The sequence below is a fragment of the Papio anubis genome, chromosome 1 (assembly GCF_008728515.1).
Source record: "Papio anubis isolate 15944 chromosome 1, Panubis1.0, whole genome shotgun sequence".
NCBI lineage: Eukaryota > Metazoa > Chordata > Mammalia > Primates > Cercopithecidae > Papio > Papio anubis.
The window spans coordinates 15,788,737-15,812,428 of NC_044976.1; the positions used below are offsets into that span (position 1 = coordinate 15,788,737).

Below are 23,692 nucleotides of genomic sequence, written 5' to 3' on the forward strand. Positions count from 1 at the left end.
CAACTCCCTCCAGAGAAGCCCCGGAACAGCTGGAACTGCACTCACACCCATCTCTGGGGAGGACAGCACATCACTGAGGGGCATGGTTTGAATCATAAGTGCTGGCTACTCTGAATTCAGCCAGAGCTATCCTGGGCTGTGTGGCTGAGGGCCCCGGGTGTCCTGTGGCTCCATGCTGGGCTTGTGTTTCAGGAGACCTCAGATTCTGCCGGCCCGCTTGCCCTGCCCTGGTTGGGTGGGTTGAGCTGTTTTTAGCTCTGAGTTTTGCAAAGGCTATTTCTTTCCTGCCCAGAGCTCCCTTGTGGGACAGAGTGAATGGCCCCCTCCCTGCCAGTCAGAGCTTGGGCCTGAAGAAAGGGCTTGGAGCCAGATGGGACCCTGTGGGCTTTGAAAGGGAGGCCTAGTTTGCTGTCTGTGGCCTGCCAACCTGGGACACCGGTGCCCAGCCTTGCTCCTTCTCTGGGAAGCTGAATAGATGCCAGGGCCTCACACCTGACCCGTGGGAAAGGCTGGGGTATGTGCCTGCCTGCTAGTAGCAGATGACAGTGGCAGCCACGGAGGCTCGCAGGTCCTGTCCCCTTTGCCTGGCCACATGCTTCTGACTCACCAGAGGAAGAATGTGGTCTTTTTGGGAGAGAGTTTTTAAAAACAGTCCAAGTCCTTCTCTGGCCCTGTCCCACTCCTCCCCTTCTCATCATTTCCTGGCATCAGCCCCAGACCTCTTTCCACTCTGGTTTTGGGGAACTGCCCCTTTGCAACTTGGCCGTGAAGCTGTTTGTGAAGCTTACTGGGGAGGAGCTGTCCTGGGTGCAGGCTGGTTTCAGAAGGGAGGGGCCCAGCTGTGGCTGCCTCCTCCCCAGGGGCCCAACTTGGAACCAGGGATTTCTGCATTCCTTCGGCAACTGTGCCTTGGGTCGCCTGTGTGTCAGGCCTGTGCCGTGGGTGCAGGTAAGAGTGGGGAACAGTGGCCACAGTCCTGCCTTCATGGAGTCCACATTCTCCTAGGAGGAAACTGATAAATAACTAAAATTTGTAGTTGCTGCAGGTGTTAAATCCTGTGACAATGGGGACGCTGGGTCAGGGGGATGTGTGTGGGCTGTCAGGAGAAGGCCTCTGATACAGCGACCTTGGAGCAGAGCCCTGAAGGTGAGGGCAGCAGTGTGTGGGTACCTGGGGGAACAGCATTTCAGGCAGAGGGAACAGCAAGTGCAAAGGCCCTGAGGCAGAAATATGCTTGGGGCATTCAGGGAGCTGGAAGGTGGTAGTGACTAGAGTGAGCTGTGTAGAGAGAGGTAGGACATGAAGTCAGGGAGGTTGTGGGGGCTCTGACACGTGGGCCCTCGAAGACCAAGACGAGGACTTTGGTCTTCCTTAAATGAGATAGGCAAACACTCCAGGGCTCTGAGTGGAGGACGAACTTGGCTGCTGTGTTGAGAACAACATGTCAGGGCAGGGGTAGAGGTGAGAGCAGAGGGACTGGTCAGGAGGCGTTTTGAATAGCCCAGGTGAGAGATGATGGTGGTTTGGGCCACGGTGGAGAGGGTGAAATGAGCTCGGATTCTGGGCGTATATTGAAGGTAGAGCCAGCAGGTTTGCTAATAGTAGGCCCTGGGTGTGAGACAGAGGCGTCAAAGATGACTCCAAGGTTTTGGCCTTAGCAGCTGGTGGGATGGAGCTAGCAAGCGGGATGGGAAGACTGGGAGGAGCAGGGTTCTTTGTTCGTGGCAGCGTGGTGATCAGGAGGTGGGTAAGGGCACATTAAGGCTGAGACGCCTGATTGATCACTGAGTGAAGACACAGAGCAGGCAGAGGGGCGGAGCCTGGAGTTCAAGGGCAGGACAGGCTGGCAGCATCACTATGGCCATGGCTCAGGACCCACGAAGTGAGCCAGGTGGTCGAGGTGGCCTGGGGAGGAGCCGAGGTGGAGCCTGAACCTGGGAACTGCCAACCTGGAGGGAGGAAGGAAGAGCAGAGGAAGGGGAGCCGGAGCGAGAAGTGAAAGAAGGGAGCAGCTGGCAGATCAGGCAGAATGGGGTCCGAGATGTGTCTATCAGAACCGGTGTAGTGGGGGCCCCAGGTGACCTCATGAACTGGCTGGCAAAGCGGTGGGCACACACTTGGTTGCTCAGCACAGAATGGGAGATGGACAGGAGGCGGAGCATAGGTACTCCTCCGGGAAGTCTTGAAAAGGGGAGCAGAGATATGGGGTAGTGGGTGGAGATGGTATGGGATCAGATGAGCAGTAACTACGCAGTGTATTTGTTCATTTATTTATTATGATTTTTTTTTGAGATGGAGTCTTGTTCTGTCCCCCCGGCTGGAGTGCAGTGGTGCAATCTCGGCTCACCACAGCCTCTGCCTCCTGGGTTCAAGTGATTCTCCTGCCTCAGCCTTCCAAGTAGCTGGGATTACAGGTGCACGCCACCACGCCCAGCTAATTTTTGTATTTTTAGTAGAGATAGGGTTTCACCACATTGGCCAGGCTGGTCTTGGACTTCTGAACTCAAGTGATCCACCCACCTTAGCCTCCCAAAGTGCTGGGATTACAGGCATGAACCACCGTGTCTGGCTACGTATTTCTATTTGCTGGGAATGACCCAGTAGAGAGGAGTTGTGTCTCTCGGTGGCCTTGGCTTCTACCCCAGAAAGACATCCCTGTACCATGCGAAACACTCCTCCCTGCCCTCCGTACCCCATCTCATCCCATTCTGGCATCAGCTCAGAGGCCAGTGTGGGGGGTCCTCCAGTCACCCATCTGTAGACCTGCAGACCAGTGATGGGATGGGCAGGGGGCCCCTGCAGGTAATCCCACTCAGAAAGGCAGGGGCCACCGGTGGGCAGCAATTCTGAGATGCAGCTGCACGCAACCATCTCCCTGACCCAGCCCGAATTCTTTGCTTGCGGGGGTCAATCCACTCGACGCAGGAGGGTGCAGCCTGGGAGAGACCACCAGGGCACTGGCAGAGGAGAATACCTTGTACTGGGTCCATTTTGGGAGCCTGGGACGCCCTCCTCAGCCCCCTTCTCCATGGGGCCCTGTGGGAATATCAGGGTAGAAAACTGCAGGCATGGAGAGTTTAACTATGGGTTGGGTTCCACCTGCGACCGATGGAGAGCGCGGTGCGGGCCCCTTCCTGCCATCCTTTTGTTGTGCTTTAGGTGAATTCCTGCCCAGAGCTGGGCCAAGTTTATTACCTTACTGGTTCCTCATCTAAACCCGAGAGAGCCTCACCTCCTTGCACACTCCCCCCTTTTACTTACATGGCTAAGTGAGTCTAAGAAGCCTAAGCCATCAGTGGAGCCAGGATCACACATGCCTGATTCCTGGGCCCCTTCCCTGGCTCTGATCTGGAAGTGGGACACTGTGCCCGCCCCCTGCCTTGGGGTCTGTACTCGCTGGCCTCCTGTGGCTGCTGTCTGAGGACAGGAACCCGGAACTCTCTTTTGTTTCTTTGTCCCCAGTGCCAAGCTGGGGCCTGGCAGGCAGTAGTTGTGCAGCGAGATGTTGGCTGAGCGGGGAAGGGAGTGACGGGATGAGTGACTGACTTTGGGAAAGCAGGAGGAGGTGAGCTTGACCCCTGGAGGTGAGGAGGGTGAACTGGGGTCACAGAGTCCCCAAAGGTTGCACCTCACCTTGGCCCCCTGGAGGCTTTAGTTCAGCCCTGAGGTGTAGCAGGAGCAACCCTGCCCCTCCCTTTGGCTCCACCCTGATGCCTGGGGAGCGGTAGACACCCCTGTGTGTGCCCCCGACACCTACTGTCTCCCTTGGCAGTGCCCTTCCCTGAACCCCAGCTCTTTCCTGCCATTCTTCCATCTGTGTACACCTGCTGGGTTGCAGGGACGCACACGGACCTCCCTTTCCCTGCCTGCCTCATCCTCCCGGGGCGGCTTTGGGTAGGTCCCTTCCCCATCTGAGCCTCAGCTTCCCTGTGTCTAAAAAGGAGGGAGGAAACCCGCCTTGCAGGCTGCCTGCAGCCTAAATACACTCTCATGCTGAGTGGCGAGGGCCCAGCAGTGGGGACACTCAGCGGCTGGGAGGCGGGCATCCCTGTTGTAGGTGGGGAAACTGAGGCTCGAATGGGTGAGGTGATGTCACAGAGTCTGTGTCATGCCAGCTGCTGTCCCTTCTCTGGCTTCCAGGTGGGAGCCACAGTGCCCCATCGCAGGGACACCCCTGATGTGGGGCTGAGGGTCTGGGGTTCTCTGGAGGAGAAGGGAGTCAGTTCAGCTGATGGCAGGCGGCTTCCTCCAGCACTTCAGCTTCTTCACTCCTGCTGGGCTGGGTTGTTGGGGACGAAGGGGTTAATGTGTCTGGGGGATGGGAGGGAAGGAGGAAGAGCAGGAGGAGGAGGAGGAGGAGGCGGAGGAGGGAGGCTGGAGACAGAGTCTGGGGCCGCCCCCCTCCCACGCTGTCCAGCGGCTTCTCCAGGCTGGCTCTGGTTTCCCAGGCAACAGCCCCCAGGGGTCCCCTCTGGCCTGGCCTCAGGGTCAGCTCCTTCCCACAGAGACCTACTCCCAGGGCCCCCTCCCCAGTGCTCCCCACTCTTCCTGCCTGTGGATCCTCACCAGGGGCTCCCTAAGAGGTCAGTGAGGGAGGGCGGGTGCCACCGACTCTGGGCTCAGGACAGAGTCTTCATTGTCTGAGGCTCCAGCCATTGACCAAACTTGGCCCCTGCCCCAGCTAGGCAGGCCCCCTTCTCAGAGCCCCCCTCCCCCTCCCTGGTGAAGAAGAAAGGAAGTTGGAGTCGCCCCCACCTCGGGAAGCCCTTTGAGTGTCCATCAGGTGGGTGAGGGAGGAGCTGGGGTGTGTGGTCCCTTGTCAGGTTCTGCAGCTCTGGCACCTGCAGGGTTGAGGAGGGTCTGGGAGGACGTTCCCCGACCCACCCACTCCCCTACTCCCCTTTCCACCCTGGGCCTGGGACCAGCCTGAGGGTCCTGCCCTTTTGCTCCCAGGGACTCAGTAGCTGTATGGCCTTGGGGATGCCCCTCAGTCTCTGTCAGCCTTGTTTTCCCCATCTGCTGTGGGAATCAAATGAGATGCAAACTAAAATGTTCAGTATGGGGCCTGGTGCACACAGTGCTTGGAGGCGTCAGCTACTGTCATTTCAAATTTTGTGATCTCAGGCCTGGTGTTCTGGTGGAATACGTTTGTCTTAGACTTAGTTTAGCAGTCTGTAAAATGAGAAAATGCTGTTGGTCCTCAGGGACTGGCAGGAACTCTGGAAAGGAAACTGACATTCATTACAAACCTACCAGCATTGTCCAATGTCATCTTATTTACACCTGCACCTGACAGGTGAGCACAGGAGGCGCCAAGGGGTGCCTGCTTTGGAGCAGGGCTGCTGGAGAGCAGAGGATGAACGTTGTCTGGGCTGGCTTCATACTGAGGCCGGGTTCCTGTCCACGTACCTTATCCCTCTCTTCTGCCTACACCCCTCCTGCTGTAGCTCCGCCTGTGTTTTCTTGAAGGCAGCTCCTCTCTCCCCATCTCGGACTCTCCACCAGGTGGCCCTTTGATCTGAGAAGAGCTGTGGACATCTTGCTGCCCTGCATGGGGGAGCTGTGGGCCCTCTTCTTGGTCAGGAGGCCCCACTCCACTTCCTGTTCCAGCTCCATTGTGCAGTTTGCATCCCCTTCTCTTCCTTCTGGGCCCTGGGCTTTCAGGACAGGCAGAGGACACCAGGAGGGCTTGTACCCCACCTTCCATCTGTTCTCCCCTCCTCTGGGCTGAAGCCCCACACAAGCAGCTCCCCAGGAGCAGGGATGTCCCAGCCTCCTGGGTTCCTGGTCTATGCCCTTTGGTTCCATGCTGGGTGGGTCCCAAGCAAGGGAGGGTCACAAGCTGTTATCTAGTGGGTGCCCCGGGCCAATCCCAGTGCTACCCATGCTGAGATGGAAAGAAGCCCAGTGCCCCCAGAGAGGTCACAGGCTCTTAGGGAGGACTACAGTTATAATGGGGCTGTGCCTGCAGGCATGTACGTGTCCCAGCACCACCCATGCTCTTTGAAAAGAGCCTGTTGACCCCCTATCAGCTGCACCTCTGAGCCACTGTAACAGAATCTCTGGGTGTGGGCCTGGGACATAAGTATTTTTAAAAAGCTTCGCAACTGGAAACCACTGTGTGAAATGGGTCTAAGGAAGCTTTGTAGAGGAGAAATGGGGCTGGATTTTGATGGTTGAATAGGAATTTGCTTGCTGGCTGTGAGACAGAATTCCATGTAGAGGGAACAGACAGCTTAAGCAAAGGCCCGGAGATGTGAAACAGGTCGGGTGGCATGGTCATGGGGCTGAAAGCCATTCATGAGAGCCAGAGCAGAGTTCCAGGCCAGGCCCGGAGCTGCTGAGACCCGAGAGGTCAGTGGAGGGGACGAATCTTGGAGAGCCTTGCTTAGGACCCAGGCTCCATTCTGACAGTGATGGGGAAGAGTTTGAAGCAACAAGGTGAGGTGGCAGGTGTGTTTGTGGAGTGTCTCTGTGGCAGCAGAGGTGGCAGGCAGGTTGGCCTAGCATGTGTCTAATGAGAGCTGAAAGCCAGAGCGACCTCTCAGAGAACACAGGTATGTGGAGGAGCTCCAGTCCTGACCAGCCCAAGCACCTGGTCTTTCCCCCCATTCCCCACCTTCTTTCTCCTTCAGGAGGTGGACCCTGCAGAGGGCCTCCGAGGCCAGAGCTTGACAAGGATGCCTGGGCCAGAACCGATTCTTGTTTCTCTCTGGGCAGGGCTGGGTGGCCGCTGCCCAGCTCAGCCCAGCAACCCAGTTGCTGCTTCCCCTGCTTCTGCCTGGACCTTGTTGGAGAGAGAGGCGGGCCTTCCCTGTCCTCAAGGCATGACTTGCTCAGCCTTCCAGACTTTCAGGGCCCCCAGGTGTTTTCTTCCTCCAGGCCTCATTCAGGTGGAAGAGGGATGGGGCAGCTTGATGGGTGAGGGGTGGGAGATAGTCTTGGGGGGCCCAGCTTGGGACAGGGGCAGGCAGGAGGAGGGTTTCCTGGAGGGGCCTCTGGGCAGATGGTCTTTGAACCCTAGAGGGAGGCGAACTGATAAGCACTTTGACTAAATTAGCCAAGCCAGGAAGACACCTGCTATGATGGGCTGGGCAGCTGAGGGCAGCGGGAGGTGCCAGTGCCAGGCTGCTCTGGGTGGCCTGTCACCGAGCCTAACCTGCTCCGGGCCTCTGGTGGGCATATCCTGCAGTTGGGAGCTGGGGCCTTGCCTCTTCCTCCCTTGTCTGAGTGCTGCCTCCTCCTCAGCCATTCCACACAGCAGCAGGAACGGGAGCTGTTCGGTGTCCGCCTGTCCCTTGGGTGTGGCGGTCATTGTTAAAAAGATGATCTCCAAGAGAAGACAATCTGCTATAACCTCACCCCCCAAACATAGCCTGGATAGGGTCCCCATGGTAACAGAGGTCCCTGTCTACCCAGAGCTTACTCCGTGCAGGGCATGGAGTGTAGAATTCGTCACACCCACCAGTGGGTCCTCATTTCATGAGCACAGGATGCTCAGGAGGCAGGTGCTGGTCTTACTCCCATTGTCCCAGTAAGAAAGGAATTAACTGCTGCTGTGGCAAGTGGCAGAGCTGGGATTTGAACCTGAATCATCCTGGCATCAAATCCTATCCTCTAACCATGGCCTTTGCTGTCACCACCTGGAGAGTGACAGCGCTGCGGGCAGTGTCCTCCTTTGGACTCAGTTTCCACGTCTGTAAAGCAAGAGCAAGAGCAACACCGCCATATTGGAGCTACTTTCTGATTCTGACACGCCATGATGCTTTTGTGTTAGTTCTCTTTTTAAAGATGAGAATGGGCTGGGTGCGGGTGGCTCATGCCTATAATTCCAGCACTTTGGGAGGCTAAGGCGGGTGGATCACAAGGTCAGGAGATCGAGACTATCCTGGTTAACACGGTTCGTGAAACCCTGTCTCTACTAAAAAATACAAAAAATTAGCTGTGCGTGGTGGTGGGCGCCTGTAGTCCCAGCTACTCAGGAGGCTGAGGCAGGAGAATGGCGTGAACCTGGGACGCAGAGCTGGCAGTGAGCTGAGATCACGCCACTGTACTCTAGCCTGGGTGACAGAGCAAGACTCCATCTCAAAAAAAAAAAAAAAAAAAAAAAAAGATGAGAATGGTTATTATTTATTTATTTTGAGAGTCTTGCTCTGTCGCCCAGGCTGGAGTGGCAGTGGTGCAGTCTTGGCTCACTGCAACCTCCACCTCCCAGGTTCAAGTGACTCTCCTGCCTCAGCTTCTTGAGTAGCTGGGACTACAGGCATGCGCCACCATGTCTGGCTAATTTTTTGTATTTTTAGTAGAGATGGGGTTTCACCATATTGGCCAGGCTGGTTTCAAACTCCTGACCTGAAGTGATCTGCCTGCCCCGGCTTCCCAAAGTGCTGGGATTACGGGCGTGAGCCACCATGACTGGCCTGAAATGAGTACTTTTTAATCCTCATTTTGCAGATGAATAAACTGAGGTCCAGAGGTAGGATTAACTCATCCAAGGTCTCATAGCTGCTGAGCGGAGCCTTAGTGGTATCGGGTACCCTGAACTCTTTTCTAACCCCGTGAGGATCTGTAGTGGTGGCAGTGGGCTTCTGTGAACCATCCCCACTCCCTTGTCCACATCCTTCTGAGACTAGCAGCCTGTGTGTGCAAAATGGTGGCCATAGGTCTATGAGTATGGGCAGGGCTTGCTGGCCTGTGTCCTTGTCCCGACACTTCAGAGCCCCGCATTAGTCTGTAGCAAACACCTTCCAGATTCCAGCCCCAAAGGCTAGGGAGGCAGTGTGATCAGAGGATTGAGATTAGGCTTTAGGGTCAGTGCTCGCTGGCTGGAATCCTAGTGTGGTCACCTTGTCCTCTTGCTTCTGTGACCTAGGAAAAATATTTGCTTCTCTGAGTTTCTGCTTCCTCATCCGTAAGCTGGGGTGTTATGAGAATTAGATGGAATAATGCTAATAAAATGTCAGGCTTCATACATGTTGGTGTCTCTCTTCCTTTCTAGCGAAAGCCTTGCGCTTGGAGGGGAGGGCAGGAATCGGCCCCGAAGGGTGAAGAAAGGGGAGGACATTGGACTTTCTGCTCTGGGAGGGAAGGATCCTAGGTTTTGGCCCCAGGGTAAAGAAGCTGCCTCTTTCTGTATCATCAAATTGTATTTAAGGAGCAATTTGGGCAGGAGGCTGGGCAAAGAGACTCCCTTTTCCCTTCTGTAAAATGGGTATAGGTCTTTCTGCCGCTTCCCTCCTGGAGCTCTTGGGGCACCAGAGCCCTCAGAGAAAGGCCGAGCAGACTTCAGGAGTTTTGAATGAGCCCACTGGGAGGGGGCTGTGTAGCAGGACAGCTGTACAGCTGTTGTTTGATCTTTCAAGTTACAAAGGGGTTTGCAGACATATTAGTTTGCTTTCCAAAACCCTTTGCTGAAGTACCAGTTTAGTCCTGAGAGTTTTCAGTGTGGATCTAAAAGGCACAGTCACACGCTTAGCAGAGAGTAACTGGTATCATCAGTCACAGTGAGAAATGCAGGCAGGCGTCGGGGTTCACGTCTGTGATCCCAGCACTTGGTGAGGTCAAGAAGGGAGGATGGCTTGAGCCCAGGAGTTTGAGACCCGCCTGGGCAACAGAGTAAGACCCTATCTCTAGAAAAAATTTTAAAAAATTAGCCAGGCATGGTGGTGTGCACCTGTAGTCCCAGCTACTGGGGAGGCTGAGGCGAGAGGATCACTTGAGCCCAGGAGTTCTAGGTTGCAGTGAGCCGTGATTGTGCCATTGCACTCCAACCTGGGAAACAGAGACCAAAGCAGCCTCAGTACCTATCGATGGGGGCTATATAAATTAACCCCCCCCCCCCGAAAAAAAAAACACCTACATCAAAGCAAAACCAAACCTACTATGCAGCTGTTAAAAAAAGTGGGGTCAATTTCTATGTATTAGTAGTATTCTGAAATCGTCACAGAGATTTAAGTTAAAAAGGCAGTTGCAGCACAGTGGGTGCTGTGTGCTCCTTCTGTATGAAACAAGGCGTATCTGCAGATATGCAAGTTGGCCCATGCATGGGAAAGTTCTGGAAGGATTCTCGAGAAGTCGGTAACAGTCATCTCTTCTGAGGGACTGCGGGATTAGGGCAACAAGGATGGGAGGTAGACTTTTTTTTTTTTTTTTTAATTTTTTCATACAGAGTCTTGCTCTGTCTCCCAGACTGGAGTGCTGGAGTGCGGTGGCACGGTCTTGGCTCACTGTAACCTCTGCCTCCCACATTCAAGCGATTCTCCTGCCTCAGACTACTGAGTAACTGGGATTAAAGGCATGTGCCACCACGCCCAGCTAATTTTTGTATTTTTAGTAGAGATGGAATTTCACCATGTTGGCCAGGCTGGTCTCGAACTCCTGACCTGACGTGATCCACCCACCTTGGCCTCCCAAAGTGCTGAGATACAGGAGTGAGCCACCGCGCCCAGCCTGGAGACTAACTTTTCATTGTCTACCTGTTGTATCGTTTGAGTCTTGAAAGGTGCTAGAGTGTAGTGGCTGCTTCTGACCACAGACTCCAGAGCCCCATGGCCTGGGTTCGAACCCTGGCTCTTCCTACCTTTGTGATCTTGGGCAAGTTACTTAACCATTCTTGGTCTCATTTTCTCATTTATAATTTGGACTAATAGATGTTAATATTTGTAAAGAGCTTAAAATTATGTCTGAGATGTCGTTGGCAATGCAAGAATGTCTACTATTACTAATATTGCCATTAACCTGCATTTCATTTTTGTTTAGTAAGGCAGTTTAATAAAAATAAAGCCTTTAGGAATGGAAACGAAAACAGGAACATAGCCAGTTTGTGGCCTGGGCAGATTAGACCAGAGGGCTGGCTGCTTTCCCTCCAGGGTGCATTTCCTCCTCCACAGGATGTCTAGGAGGACAGCCCCCAGCGCACAATTGAAGGTGACAGTAGGGAGCTGGGGCAGGGTTGGCTCCAGGACCCAGGAAGCTCACTGGAGGCGGAGGTGTCGGCCTCTTGGTTATGTGATCTCCCACTGTGAGGGGAGGGCGGTGCCACCTTGGGGCAGGAGGAACTGTGCCTCCGCGCTGAGCATTTGGGATTCTGTCCCTGTCTTGCGCCATTGGCCTCTGGAGCCATTGCTTTCCTCACACTCATGTGCCAAGGCCAGGTTACCTCCTGCCTGCTGGTCAACCCATGGGGCGGGACAGGGAAAGGCAGAGTGAGAGTGGCCTTCAGCAGGGCCACAGGAAGGGACTGGCAGGAGCAGGCAGACCTTAGGGAGCGGAGCCCGTGCTTCCTGGGCAGCCAGGAGGAGGAAGTAGCCAGCCCCATTCATGACAGTCAGGCATGATCTGATTCCTGGAAGGTGGGGGACTGAGCATGACCCTGGACTCTGGGGCCAGAGCTTCACCTGTAAGCTAGAGGGGATGAGGAGGGACACCCAGCAGGTCCCTTGGCACTGGCAACAGGAAGGTCTGTGGCTGCAGGGATTTGGGCTGCACAGCTGCTGGTGTTTCTATGGGTTAATGATTTATGAAGGGTGGAGGCTGGGGCCTTTCTAGGGCTGCCCAGAAATATCTGTCTGAGAGCCACCGGACTGAAGCACAGGTTGTGAGCCAGTGACTTGTCTCCGTGGCTGAAACTGCAGCCCTGACTCCAGCTAATGCAATTTCTGGTCTTCTTTCCACAGGTGTGTAGCTGGGACAGTGCTGGTCTGAGCTGGACCTTGTCTGATGGCTTCCTCCAACCCTCCTCCACAGCCTGCCATAGGTACTGTACCCAGGGCTTCCTGTCCCTCTCATTCCTTCTTAGAACGGGGCCGCAGGGGCCGGCGGAGGGCCTTGCTCTGGAGCGGCGTGGCGCCGGGTGGGACGTCCACTCTGCTGGCTGCTGGCCCTGCCTGGGCCGCGTCCTCTGCCTCATGTTCCTTGTCTACAAAATAGAAGTAACTTTCTGCTCACGGAGGAGGTTCTGGGCAAGGGTCAATCCTTTTCCTGTCTCCCTGAGATCCCCTGGAGAGGTGAACACATGGGGGTCTCAGGCTGAAGCTTATAAATCAGGGGTGAGGAACTGAGGTTGGGGGAGAGGGTTGCACCATAGGGTCAGGCCATCGAACAGTAGTAGCATTGCCATGTTGAGTGAAAAAAAGAAAGTAAAAGAAAAATACAGCCAGGCGTGGTATCTCACGCCTGTAATCCCAGCACTTTGGGAGACCGAGGCGGGCAGATCACTTGAGGTCAGGAGTTTGAGACCATCCTGGCCAACATGGTGAAATCCCATCTCTACAAAAATACCAAAATTAGCTGGGTGTGGTGTGGCACTTGTAATCTCAGCTACTTGAGAGGCTGAGGCAGGAGAATTGCTTGAACCTGGGAGATGGAGGTTGTAGTGAGCTGAAATCACACCACTGCACTCCAGCCTGGGTGACAGAACAAGACTCTGTCTTGAAAAAAAAAAAAGAAAAATACATACTTATACTAACAAAATTATTCATTGTTTATCTGAAATTCAAGTCTGTGTCCTGTATTTCATTTGGCAACCCTGGCACTGGGGCCTCAGATGCTGCAGGTGGAATCCAGGCCCCGCCCGGGAGGAACTGGGCCCAGGGCTGTTTCACCCACGGCGGCAGCTTCCTGTCCTCTTGTACCACTACGAGAGAAGCAGAATTGCAGATGGTAAAGAGTGAGGGCTTTGTCATCAGCCCCATCTGAGTTTGAATCTCGACCCTGCCACTTAGACTGCGGGGTTGGTTAAGTGACATGTTGTCTCTGTGGCTTAGTTTCATCATCAGTAAACATGGGGACGATGACACCCTCTCCCGGGCTGTTGCAAGGTTTAAATATCTGTCAGGCATGGGCATGGGGTAATCAATTGCTCACGGATGGGAGTGCTTATTATCGTGGGTGTCGGCAGGACAGACAGTACGTGCCCGCACCCCTGGGAGAGCCAAATGACGCATCTCCTCTTCCCTGAGCCTCGGGGTTCTTCTGGGGTGGGGTTGGGGAGCAGCACAGCAGATCTGTCTTCTCTGTGGCGATGGGTGGCTTCCCAGGGTCCCCCGCCTCCTGGACTCGCTTGTATTGGTTCTCACAAGGACCCGGTGTGTCCAGGAACATCAGAGGCATGAGTGACTAGCTCTGGCTGCACCACCCGTGCAGGCGGTTAGGAAGGGCTTCCTGCAGCTCTCAGCTGGGCTGGGCTGGGCTGGGCCTCCTGAGTTTTCCTTCTGATAAGGAGCAATGCCTGATTGCCTGGGGGGAGGATAGAAGGGGGCCTAGGGGCAAGCACATCTCACCTCCCAATTCACAACGGGGACTTGGGTCCCAGCATGCATGGCCATGGCCTTGCCCCATCCCACCCCTGCTGCCGTGGGCATCTGTTCCCTTTCCCCTCCCCACCAAGAGGCCTGAACCTGAACATGGGGAATGAGAAAAAAATTTATGACTAAGTCAATTCTGTTCTGTTCAGCAAACATTTGACAAATATTTATTGTTCCAGCTCTTTCTAATATTGCTGGCTAGTATCATCTGGGTGAACCCAGCTCTTTACCATTTTCTCATTCTCTGAGAGCTTCCCATTACCTTCCCAAACTAAATTCAAATTCCTGAGTAGGGGATCCCTGCACGCACCTTGTCAACTGTCTAGTGACTTTCTTCATCCTTGCGTGTATCTTCAGCGCCCCTGGGGCCCTTGGTGTTTCTTCTCTGTCTTTGCTGTGGCCTCTGCCTGGAATCCACGCTCTAGTTGGAGCCTGTCAGGCCTTTTCTCATCCTTTAAGTCTCAGTGCAAGGGCAGCCTCATCCTCGAAGCCCTTCCTGAAGCCCCAGAGAGCCCCAGCCCCTTCCTCTTGGCACCGTCTCAGTCTCTGAGATTTTAGGTTTTCTCCTGCTGGTTCTGTACTGCCAGCCTCACAGTGAACTCCAGAGGGGAGCTCACAGTCCACCCCTGGACCCCAGGACTGTGTCTTACCTCTCATTCCCTCTCCCTGCCCACTGGATGCTGGGAGCTGCTCACTGCATGCATGGGTAACTGAAGCTATTTGTACTCTTTTTTTTTTTTCTTTGAGATGGAGTCTCGCTCTTTCACCCAGGCTGGAGGGCAGTGGCGCGATCTTGACTCACTGCAAGCTCCGCCTCCTGGGTTCACGCCATTCTCTTGCCTCAGCCTCCCAAGTAGCTGGGACTTACAAGTGCCCGCCACCATGCCCGGCTAATTTTTTGTATTTTTAGTAGAGATGGGGTTTCACCATGTTAGCCAAGATGGTCTCGATCTCCTGACCTCGTGATCAGCCTGCCTCGGCCTCCCAAAGTGCTGGGATTACAGGCGTGAACCATCATGCCCAGCCGCTATTTGTACTCTTACAGGGAGGAGGTGTAGGCCAGGTACAGTGGCTCATGCCTGTAATCCTAGCACTTTGGGAAGCCTTGCTTGAGCTTAGGAGTTTGAGACCAGTCTGGACAACACAGTGAAGCCCTGTCTCTACAAAAAAATGCAAAAAAAAAAAAAGAAAAATTAGCTGGGCATGGTGGGGCATACCTATAGTTCCAGCTACCTGGGAGGCTGAGGTGGGAGGATCACTTGAGCCCAGGAGGTCGAGGCTGCAGTGAGCTGTGATCATGCCACTGTCCTCCAGCCTGGGTGACAGAGTGAGCTTCATTTAAAAAAAAAAAAAAAAAAAGGAGGTGTAGAAGTGACCTGAGTCCCTAGACATGGCTGGGGGCAGGGTTGCCTGAGGCTGGGCCTGGCCTATGAGTTGGAGAGGACTGCCCTTCTCACCCAGCAGCAGGGACTGGGCTATGACAAGGCTGAAATCATAATAATAACAGTGATAATGGTGGTAATAATATGACAGTGATGATATAATGATGGTGGTAATGATAAGCAGAATCATCATCATAAGAACAGCTAACATTTGGTGAGCACACACCCTGCACCAGGTGCTTTATTTATGTTCATTCATTCCATCCTCCCAACAACCCTGTGAGGTAGTTGCTATTATTGTCCTCATCTTACAGATCAGGAAACTGGGAGGGGGTCAAATAACCCAACACTCATCCAGCTGGTACCTGGGTGAGCTGGAGTCTGAGCTGAACTCAGGTGGTCTGACTCTAAAACCTTAGTCACTGCAGTGACACCATCCACTTATAAAGGGAGACCCCCACCCCCACTCCCTGCCCAGCAGATTCACTCGGGCAAGGACCGGGGGGCACTGAGAGGCTAAGAAAGCCCTGTATAAGTCAGAATGAGCCTGTATCTGGTACCCCCAAAATAGTGGGTGGGGACTTTGTGGTCATTTATTCCAGAATTTAAGCAAATATTTTTGAGACAGGATTTTGCTCTGTTACCCAGGCTGGAGTACAATGGTGTGATCGTGGCTCACTGTAGCCTTGAACTCCTGCTTCAGCCTCTGGAGTAGCTGAGACTGCAGGCACACACCACCATACCCAGCTGATTTAAAAATTATTTAAACATTTTTACTTTTGTTTATTTTTTTGAGACAGAGTCTCGCTTTGTCACCTGGGTTGGTGTGCAGTGGCACAATCATGGCTCGCTGCAGCCTTGAACTCCTGGGTTCAAACGATCCCCCCACCTCAGCCTCCCAAGTAGCTGGGACTACAGGTGTATGCCACCACACCCAGCTAATTGTCTCATTTTTAGTAGAGACAAGGTCTCACCATGTTACCTGGGCTGGTCAGAAGCTTTTGAACTGAAGCCATCCTCCCGCCCCAGGCACCCAAACCCAAAGTGCTGGGATTACAGGTGTGAGCCACAGCACCCAGCCTGTGTTTTAAACTTTGAAAATTGCCACCCATAGACATGACAACAGAGGTGTGTGCGTGTGTGTGTGTGTGTGTGTGTGTTTCATAAACGCTTATCATGTGCCTACTATATGTTGGACATTGCACTAGATGCTGAGGATGCAACAGCAAACAAAACAGACAAAAATACCTGCCCTCGTGAAGCTTATATTTGAGTAGAGGAGAGAGACATCAACATAAATAGCATATAGCATCATATGCTGACAACAGCCATAGAGAAAGGTAAAGTAGTTAGGACAAACTGGGAGTCTCAGCAGGTCTCTGCGGCAGCGTGCAGTAGAGATGCCACAGCATGCAGAGAAATGATGTGCAGTAAAGACCTGAAAGAGAGGAGAGCAGGAGAAGATACTCGCGGGAAGAACGTGCTAGGCCCTGGGGCTGCAAGTGCAAAGGTCCTGAGGCAGGACTGCCTGGCACATTTGTGGTACAGGAAGGAGATCAATGTGACTGGAGTGGAGGGAGCAAGGGATGAGCAGAAGATTCTTTGCACATATGTACGTGTGCGTGTACATACACACCCACACACCCACATACACCCACACACACCTACACACCCCCCCCACACACACCCACACACTGACACCCCCACACACCCACACCACACACCCACACCCCCCCCCACACACCCACACACACCCACACACATGCCCCCACACACCCCCCACACACCCACACACACCGACACCCCCACACACCCACACCACACACCCACATCCCCCCCCACACACACCCACATGCCCACACACATACCCCCACACACCCCCCACATACACCCACACACACCCCCACACACCTACACACACACCCCTACCCAATGTGTATATGTAACTGAAACAGAAGTGACAAAACTAATATCAAAATTATACCAAGGTGAATTCATTAGTATCACAATACATTATTTTTTAAACATCTGAAATAATTCAATACCAAATGTATTTTATTTGGTATTATAATATCAAAAAGAACACCCCATATCATTTTACTAATATTAGAATACAATGTTTAGAAACATCTGAAACAAGCAATCCAAACACCTAATGAAATCCTGATTGGGAATCCCCTGATTGAACTTATGAGCTACCAGGGGTTGGAAACTGCATCTGAAAACCACAGATCCAGCTCCCACCCAGGCCCTTTATGTCAGCGCAGGGCAGAATGTCTGAGGGCTTAGTAGAAGGGTGTGGAGGGTGAATGGAGCTGGGTTCCAATCCATCCCATCCTCTTAGCTGCTGACTGTGGGCACATTGCTTTGCCTCTGTCTCTGGGGTCTTGGGTAAATGGAGGTGATCCTGAAGCTGGATGAGGAAACTGCCCGGGGCACAGCTCAGGCTCTCTCAGGTCTTGTTTCTTGACACCTGGGGAAGGAGTTGGCTCCTACAGGCCACATCGCTGCCCAGAGTCCACCCCTGCTGACCTGGTCTGTGGGATCCCCAAAGTCCCAGGAGGAGCAGCTGTGTCTCCTCCTCCGCGGCCCCAGAGGAAGTTGAGTACTTCTCACTCTGGGTAGGGAGGGCGTGCTCTGGGCTTCCATTGCAGTTGAGCAGCTAAAGAAGGGGTTTCCTACATCTGCCCCCAAAATATTATGCTTTGGGAACCTCCAGGTCATTGTAGGGGAGTGACTGGATTTTTCTAGTCCAAGAGACTGTTGGAATCAGATATGTCCATTCATCCATCTGTTCATCTGCTGGCCCATCTGTCCATCTCTCTGTTCCAGCCACCTCCTCACCCATCACTCATCCATCCATCTAATGTTTATTGAGCATTTGCTAGGGCTGGGTCTGCAGACCCATGGACTAGAAAATCCTGTTTGTCCTCAAGGATCTGAGGCTGGGAGGGGAACAGTAATTGCAACAGCTGTTATTGTCATAATCCTTACATATACAGGCACTGTGCTGAGGGCTATACCTACCCCAGTGGTTCTGATAATGGTGATTTTTGCCCTCCAGGGGGACATAGGGCAATGTCTGGAGACATTTTTGGTTGTCACAGCTGGAGGGTCCCCCTGGCCTGTAGGGTGTAGAAGGTAGGGATGCTGCTATTCGTCCTACAGGGCACAAGACAGCCCCCTCCCCACCCACAAAAAGAATTATCCAGTCCCAAATGTCAGTGGTACCAAGGCTGAGAAACCCTAAGCTGCACCTCAGTGGACGTTCATGTCAGCCTTGTGGGGAAAGTGCTGTTTCTATTCTCCAGTTTGCAGAGGAAACCAAGATTCAGAGAGGCAAAGTGACTTGCTCAGAACCACACAGCTAGCAGGGAGCTCAGACACGGCCATGTGAGCACAGAGCTCATGCCTAAGCTGTGTGGCATGTGCCACGAGAGGACTGCTGAGGGCGGTCAGCTTGGCAGATGTTTAAAAGCAGAACCAAACTGCCTGTTGGTTTTGCAGAGGGTCTGCATAAGGTAGGGGATGGAGTTACTGAACTCCTGAGGTTCCGTTCAGCCCAGAGTTTAGGAAAGAAGTCTTCTAGGAAGAGGACTGGGGAAGCTCCATGTGGTGAAATGGCTGGAAATGGCTTCTTGTGCCCTCTAGGGTAGAGAATTCATCCCTTAACTCATTTAACAAAAGTGGCTGAGCTCCTGGTCTGGGTCAGTCCAGGACCCACAGTAGAGGGGACAGACGGGCGAGATGTCTGCTCTCAGGGATCCGAGCTTGGTGGGGAGCACAAACAAGGGGCGGGGGCAGAGAAGGAGAGGCCACACCTCCTGTAGTAGGGTAGGCGGGGAGGGTCTCTCTGCTTGAGTTGAGCTTTAGTGCGTGAGGAGGACAGGAGTTCATAGTCATGAAGGGGGTCCCCCAGGAGGGGAAAAGCAGGGGATGAGGCCTATCGAGCTGACCTCCATGCTGGGAGCTCGATGCTTTCTCCTGCCCCAGCCAGTCTGTGCCCTAGTACCTGCAAGCAGGCTGCCTCCAAGTCCAGGCATTCCTAGGCAGCTGTGGTTCATGCTGCTGCACATACCAAATAAAGTGCAGTGGGAAGGATGCACCTGTCTGTGCTCGTTTGCACACACAAAACACACAGACAAATCAACACAGAAACATACGATAAGCTTGTGCTCATGCATACACACACATTTAAAAAGACCCCTTGCTCACAAAACAGGGAGACAGGAAATAAGAAGAGGAAAGATATACACTGAAGTACTGAGGTGCACAGGCTCGCCCCGGGAGCACACTCCCTTCCCTCCCTCAACTGCCACTTGCTGAGAGACCTAACCCAACCGCCTCCCCTCAGCCTTACCAGCACTGTAGGGCCATGTGGCTTGAGTTTGATGGCTCTCATTCCCTGGCTCAGACCTGAAGTGCTCACCCAGTTCCAGCCCATGCCCATCTACCCCAGCCATCTCTCCATTGACCAAACTTTGGAGATCCTGCAGCTTGGCCAACTCCTCCTCTCTTCCAGGAGATCAGCTGGTTCCAGGAGCCCCAGGCCCCTCCTCCGAGGTGGAGGACGACCCAGGAGAGGCCTTTGAGTTTGACGACAGTGATGATGAAGAGGACACCAGCGCAGCCCTGGGAGTCCCTAGCCTTGCTCCTGAGAGGGACACAGACACCCCGCTGATCCACTTCGACCCCATTCCTGTCACTGGTAAGATGTCTCTGGGAACTTCCGGTCCTGGGGCTACAGGGAGCATAGAGAACTGGCGGAAGCTCCAGGCTCTCAGGGATGCCTGGTGGCCCCTTTGCTGTCCCCAGAAAGCAGGAAGGGAAAAGCCAGTGGGAAGAAGCTGCAGTCTATGGCTTCCCTTGGGAATTTGAAATTCCTAGCATTCCTGCAACATCTGGTGCACTTTGGCACATTGTAAATGGAAGTGGTTGGCCTGAGTTTTGCTTTGGAGACAGTTGCTGCCCAGAGCTCGTGTCTCTGAAGTCCTCCCTGCAGCTTCTCCTAAAGAATGCACACCAGCCAGAAGAGCAGCCTCCCAGAGGTCCCCTCTCCTGTCTGCCTTGGGGAGCTGGCAACCCTGGGGGCAGGAGGGCCCTGCTGAGCTGGTGTTAAATGGCAGCTTCTGGGCTCTTAGAGTCTGTTATCCGAGAGAGAATCTGGGGACCCGACCAGCTGGAACTTCCTGTAGGCTTGGGGACAGCGGACTCCTGGAGCAGCTGGGGGTGGAGGGCAGGCCCAGAACAGGCGGGGCGGCTGCCACGAGTTCTGGCTGGAGTTGGGAAGTGGGCCGTGGGGTGGGTGGGGGTGGTGCAGGCCAGGTAGGGGAGCTGATGACTGAGCCAGGGCTGGGGGAGGGAGGCGGGGCTCAGCAGGCACCCAGGCTGGCCAGGCCCTGTCTGTGGCGCCCCTGGGGAGGCTGGGAAAGGGGCGGGGAAGGCCTGAGTGCTTGGGGCCAGCCTCTGGCCTGACAGGCTCTCTGTCTGCTCCTCTTTTGCAGACCCAGACCCAGCGGCTGCTCCACCCAGCACAGAGTAAGTGAACCTGGCTCCTTTGCTTTGGCGGTTGGAAACGGGGAGACACCGGGCAGGGGGTGGGGATGGGGTGGAGCTGAGGCCCAGAGGACCCGACTGGTCTTTAGCTAAGGAGGAAAGCATTTCATTGAGGCCCTGTGCCCTGGGGGAAGAGGTCAGTTCCAGAAACTCATGGTACTTTTTCCTTTACTTTGCCCACAAGCCTCTGAAACAGCAGGAGGCAGGCCTGGCTCCAAACCCTGCCTCTGTCCCTTGCTAGCTGTGTAGCCTTGGAGGAGTCACAGAAACTCTCCAAGTGTCAGTCTGTTCGCTGGTGAAAGGGAAACAATGAGAGCACCCCCTCTGTTGGGTTCGTCTTGAAGAAGTGAACAGCTGTGTGGTGCTCAGTGTGTGTGTGTGTGTGTGTGTGTGTGTGTGTGTGTGTAGTCGGGGGGTACTGGGGGTGTTTGAGGGTGGGGGGATGCAGCCCACTGTAATTATTTTTGCAGTTACCATTTGCCTTGCTAATATTCCCAATCCTATATCAGTTGCTGTCAGGGACCCTGCCCTCGGTGCCTGCAAGCCTGTCAGAGGCAGTGTAGCCTAGTGGTTAGGAGCCTGGATGTTGGGGTGAGGGCCTGCATCCTGTCTGTGGCCCCCACACTGGCCATAGGTCCTCTTGTCAGTCAAGTCCCCCTTTGGTTTTCTCATCTGTAAAAATGGGCCATTGGGTAAGATGCTCAGCCTCGTGGTAGGTGCCTAATCAAGGCATTTGCTTTTTATCACAGTTCTTCTTTGTCTTCTGCAAGTCATGTCTGGGTTGGAAGGGTAATGGGGCAACTGGGGGTGGTGGGAGCTGAGGCCTCTCGGGACCGGGTGCTTAGAGCCTCCTTGCCTAAGCAGTGGAGGGGTCTAGGCTCCAAATGAATGGCCCAAGCATCTGGAACCCCGAGTTTAAATCCTGACTACCCTGGTGAGGGGAGGCATGTTTGAGCCTTGCTTTGTCTTCCTGGGGTGCCCCAAACTGAGCAAGAGGGGCTGATTCTCAGGCAGGTGTCACCCAGCGGGAGGTTTCAGAGATGCAGGTTGCAGGCCCAGGCCCCTGGAGGAGAAGTCCTTCATGTGCTCATTTGCTGTCCAGAGTGGGTGGACTCCGGGAGGGTTTCTGCTGAGCTTGCTGCTATGTAATTAAGGTCAGAATTAGGGGCCAGCCTCTCCTCCCTGATTAGGGACCTGAAATGAATCAGCAGCCATTCGTCCTGCACCTGGGCTGGGAAGGGCCGTGGTGGCTGCAGTCTTCCAAGGATTTAAATCTCCAGGGTGGGCCAGGGGTGAGGTTGCGGAGAAACTCAGTCTGGTGGGAGATGCGGATGCGTCAGAGTGGGACAGAGACGGATGCCCAGGGAGCTGGGACACTGACTGGAGGGGAGTAAGGGTGGGGCCATCAGGGAAGACTTCTGGGCCAGGTCCTAGCTCAGCAAGTGAGTAGAAATTCTCCATTCAGGATGGCAGAGGGGCAGGGGGAGTGCCCACGGAGGAAGCCCCTGAGCAGAGGCACAGGGTTGGCACACAGGGTGGTCAGCACACTCGCTTCCTTCAAGCTACCCTCCTGGAGACCCCAGGAGGTAGGTGATGTGCCCAGGGTTCCATGTAGATAAGTACATGCTCATTCAGAACAGAGGCCAAGGCCCCTCTGACACGGAGGCCAGGCGCTTGGCCACCGTGCTTCCGCGTCTCTAGGAGCTCATGCCCGGGTCCCTGATGAGAGGGTGTGGCTGGCTTCATAGGAATGATCTGATTGTGTGTCCATTTTTTGAGGTAAGATTTTTGCCCACTCAGAGATGATCTCTGAGCTCTTGGGAGAGTGGCGTCTAAGCAGTTGGTGGAATGTTCCATAGGTCCCTCGTGGGGAGCCTTGCGCGGCAGTGCCCGGTGCGTGATTCCTGGTGAGGTCCCTTCCCTTGACATGAGAGCAGAGCAAACAGAGCCTCCTCTTCGCTCCGCCAGCATGGAGATCTTGTGAGGGAAGAGGGGTGTGCTGGTCTCTTCACCAGCAGTTACCTCTATGGCGACAGGGACTTTTTGGTTTTTTGGAGGGGGATGTTTTGTTTGCTGCCGAACCTCATGGCTTAGCACAGTGGCAGGCACGGGCTGAGTACCAAAGATGTCCTTGTTGAATGAATGATGGACAGAAGGACAAGAGGGTCTGTGTCCCCGTGGAAGCAAGGAGAAAACTAACAGCATGTCAGGCCGGGTGAAGTGGCTCACGCCTGTAATCCCAGCATTTTGGGAGGTCAAGGTGGGTGGACCACTGAGGTCAGGAGTTCAAGACCCAGCCTGGACAACATGGTGAAACCCCATCTCTACTAAAAATACAAAAATTAGCCGGGCCTGGTGGCGGGTGCCTGTTATTCCAGCTACTGGGGAGGCTGAGGCAGGAGAATCGCTTGAACCTGTGAGGTGGAGGTTGCAGTGAGGCGAGATTGCACCATTTCACTCCAGCCTGTGTGACAAAGTGAGATTCTGTCTCAAAAACGAACAAAACCTATCAAAAAATACCAGCCCACCCCCAACCTCCAAACAAATGGCATGTCAGTAGGGTTTCTATTGGATTCTGACTCTGGCACCTGCAGGGGCCAAGACTGAGGCCAGGGAAGGGAAGCAGGAGTGGTTGCGTGGCCCAAGGCCACATAGCTAGAGTCACCTGACCTCACTGGTGTTGATGGTACTGTGCTGAGCCACAGGCTGTGCTAAGTGCTCTATGTACATTATCTCTTTTTGCTGTTGTTTGAGACAGGGTCTCACTCTGTTGCCCAGGCTGGAGTGCAGTGGTGTGATCACAGCTCACTGTAGCCTCGACCTTTCAGGCTTGAGTGATGCTCCTGCCTTAGCCTCCCGAGAAGCTGGGATTACAGGCATGTGCCACCATGCCTGGCTAATTTTTTTTTTTTTTTTTCTGAGACAGTTTTGCTCTTGTTGCCCAGGCTCGAGTGCAGTGGCACCATCTCGGCTCACTGCAACCTTTGCCTCCTGGGTTCAAGCAATTCTCCTGCCTCAGCCTCCTGAGTAGCTGGGATTATAGGCATGTGCCACCATGCCGAACTAATTTTTTATATTTTTAGTAGAGACGGGGTTTCATCATGTTGGCCAGGCTGGTCTCGAGCTCCTGACCTCAGGTGATCCACCTACCTTGGCCTCCCAAAGTGCAGAGATTATAGGTGTGAGCCACCGTGCCCAGGCTAATTTTCATATTTTTTTGTAGAGATGGAGGTCTCACTCTGTTGCCCAGGCTGGTCTTGAACTCCTGGGCTCGAGCAATCCTCCCGCCTTGGTCTCCCAAAGTGCTGGAATTACAGACATGAACCACTGCTTCTGGCCCATATTATCTTATTAGTTATACCCCTAGGAGCCCTAGAAGACGGGGACTATTGAATATGTCCATTTCGCAGACGAGCAGCTGAGGCTTGGCGAACTGAAGTGATTTACCCA

At 54.0% G+C, this 23,692-nt stretch overlaps 1 protein-coding gene across 10 annotated transcripts in view; it reads left to right on the plus strand.

Moving 5' to 3' along the window:
- ARHGEF10L (Rho guanine nucleotide exchange factor 10 like) overlaps positions 1-23,692 on the plus strand; it is a 178,794-nt gene that overhangs the window by 49,041 nt on the left and 106,061 nt on the right. For 5 of the 10 annotated variants that reach the window (XM_021936648.2, XM_021936647.2, XM_021936646.2 and 2 more), the window contains 3 exons: positions 11,676-11,755; positions 19,209-19,394; positions 20,191-20,224. In XM_021936648.2, coding sequence (XP_021792340.2) covers positions 11,719-11,755; positions 19,209-19,394; positions 20,191-20,224 — 257 coding nt within the window. In that variant the 5' untranslated portion in view covers positions 11,676-11,718. Of the gene's footprint in view, positions 1-10,393; positions 11,756-19,208; positions 19,395-20,190; positions 20,225-23,692 lie in introns of those variants that run through there. The other 5 variants (XM_021936645.2, XM_021936649.2, XM_021936650.2 and 2 more) reach the window with 2 other exon arrangements.